Here is a 2,327-nt window from a genome sequence, read left to right on the forward strand (position 1 = left end):
GAAGAAGAAGAAGAAGAAGAAGAAGAAGAAGAAGAAGAAGAAGAAGAAGAAGAAGAAGAAGAAGAAGAAGAAGAAAGAAGAAGAAGAAGAAGAAGAAGAAGAAGAAGAAGAAGAAGAAGAAGAAGAAGAAGAAGAAGAAGAAGAAGAAGAAGAAGAAGAAGAAGAAGAAGAAGAAGAAGAAGAAAAAGAAGAAGAAGAGATGGAAGGAGAGGAAAGATAAAGATGAAGAGAATGAGGAGGAAGAGGAAAAAAGAAGAAATATAAATATCTTCACTAGTAGTAATATTATATTTTTATTGTTATAACAATTGATTAGACGAGTTAGTTTAAATGAATTTGAAAGTACTCACGTTGAAGCCAGCAGCTAAATCACTTTTGCTCAACTTATCTCTTTTTCTCACATCAAAAAACTGAAAAGAGTAATTGATTATTTCTTATTAAACGTTTTTCACCCTGCAATGTCCATCCCAAAACTAAGTTTCCCTTCTCCATAACTCACAAACAAATTTAACAAGAACAGTGAAACTTGCCATAGCATACCTTCATCTTATGAGCAGTCCAAGGAAACAACCGTCGTTGGCTGTGCACCTATGCATGTTCCTTAACCAGCTTTCAAATAATATAACGACGTAATAGGCTGTGTCCACCTGTCTTATAACTGTCTGTTTTGCAAAAATAATCATCTCTCAAATTTTTTACCCTGAAGATCATCTTTTCTTTTTTGAGAAGGGCCAAAATTCAGACAACTTTCTCATTCATAATGGTTAAGTTCGATGGCCACTCTGGAAGTGTGCACAGGGGCGTTGTCATGGTGATAGATGACTCTAGATTCGAGTAGAACGGGACCTCTTTCTTACTTATTGCTGTTCTCACTTAGTCTTGCAAAACCATTTTATAGCATTGAACATTGAATGTGGTGCCAAAAGGAACTTGCCAATGTAATTGGATCGATCGCCATAACATAGTAGTGTGAGTACCATTAGAAGCTGCTGCCAATGCAAAGTTGTGCCGGAAGTGTCAAAAAAAAAAAAAAAACCTGCATCACCCTCAGAGATCCTTGTTTTCGACTGATTTTCTCTCTTGATGAAAGCAAGTTCATCATTATTGTTACTCCATTCCGCAGATCGTCGTTTTGTTTCTGGATACACCATGAATACACCCATGTATAATCGCCGTGTTGTGAAAAAATGTAACATGTTGCATGTAAGCAACGTTTTTTTAATATAATATTTTTTCAAGAGGTTCCGATATTATGAGGAGAGGAAACATACTATTGGGATAGACCTCGTTAACTATAAAATTATAATAATGTGACATAAAAATTGAGGACCCCAGTACTAAAAGTACTTAAGTCACATCTTCGTGATTTTTAGCTAATCGGTGATAAACTTAAAGCATAATCACCTTAGTTCACTCACCTATTGTGTTCATGATAAAAACAGTCTGTCCCCTATCTCAAAAATGCAATTTTATTTTTATTTACTCTATATTGCCCAATCCAAATTTTAACCTCCATTTTTTTTCAAAACTAACTTACTGTGATTTAAGTACCTTTAGCACTAGTCTCTTCAATTGTTTTTAACTTTTTAAAAACACCCTTTAATTTTAATAGCAACAATTGGAACCATATTACAATATTATTATTAAATCTGCATACCATTTTTCCTTTTCTACAAATTACTTCCTTCGAGTTCTCATTTACATATTAGCTTAAAATGGTGAACGATGGAAGTGTTCTTTTTGCTTAAAAATCCCAAGAAATCTGGAGTTTGAACGCTTTTTCAGTCTTTATCTTATGGGACTCGAATTTAAGAAATTTGTTGATGGTTACATCTTGACAAATAAATGTAACCTTTAATCGCTGTTGCGGTTCGCTATCAAAACAAAACTTCAAATCAAAATGAACAGACTGGAGGAAAATTTCAGGAAGGAATTAAAAGAGAAACAGGCAGAATTCAGCAAATGAATAGGGACCTGTGATTACCTATCCAATCTCAATCTAATTAATTAAAAGATGCAAAGAGGGCAAAATATATTTCACTTCTGTTCCATCACGCATTTCATTGGTGTGTTACTTATTTCATAACAATTATGGACAATCGCGAAACAAATAAATTTTGATGATACCATCCAGCTCGTAAAGAACCTTTACATCAAACAGTTAACAATGATGAAAACCAAAAGGAATGTTCAGATTTGTTCCCTGTCCAAAATGTTGTATGATGGGTATTAAATGTAAACACAAAATAATGAAAATAACACCTTCAAAACAAAAAAGTGCAATATTCTTTAGTTTTATACAGGCATTTCAGTTTGGAAAAGCATTG

The 2,327-nt window shown here is 33.5% G+C and overlaps 1 protein-coding gene across 3 annotated transcripts in view; it reads right to left on the reverse strand.

Annotated features, from left to right (window-relative positions):
- Positions 1-350: 350 nt before the first annotated feature.
- Positions 351-2,327, reverse strand: part of LOC144972086 (uncharacterized) — a gene marked incomplete at its 3' end in the record, with an annotated part of 29,962 nt that continues 27,985 nt past the window's right edge. For all 3 annotated transcript variants that reach the window (XM_078913180.1, XM_078913178.1, XM_078913179.1), the window contains 1 exon segment: positions 351-410. In XM_078913180.1, the coding sequence (XP_078769306.1) occupies positions 351-410 (60 nt within the window).

This window comes from Berghia stephanieae, chromosome 4 (assembly GCF_034508935.2).
Source record: "Berghia stephanieae isolate SIO BIC M18660-M18661 chromosome 4, UCSD_Bste_1.3, whole genome shotgun sequence".
Classification (NCBI taxonomy): domain Eukaryota; kingdom Metazoa; phylum Mollusca; class Gastropoda; order Nudibranchia; family Aeolidiidae; genus Berghia; species Berghia stephanieae.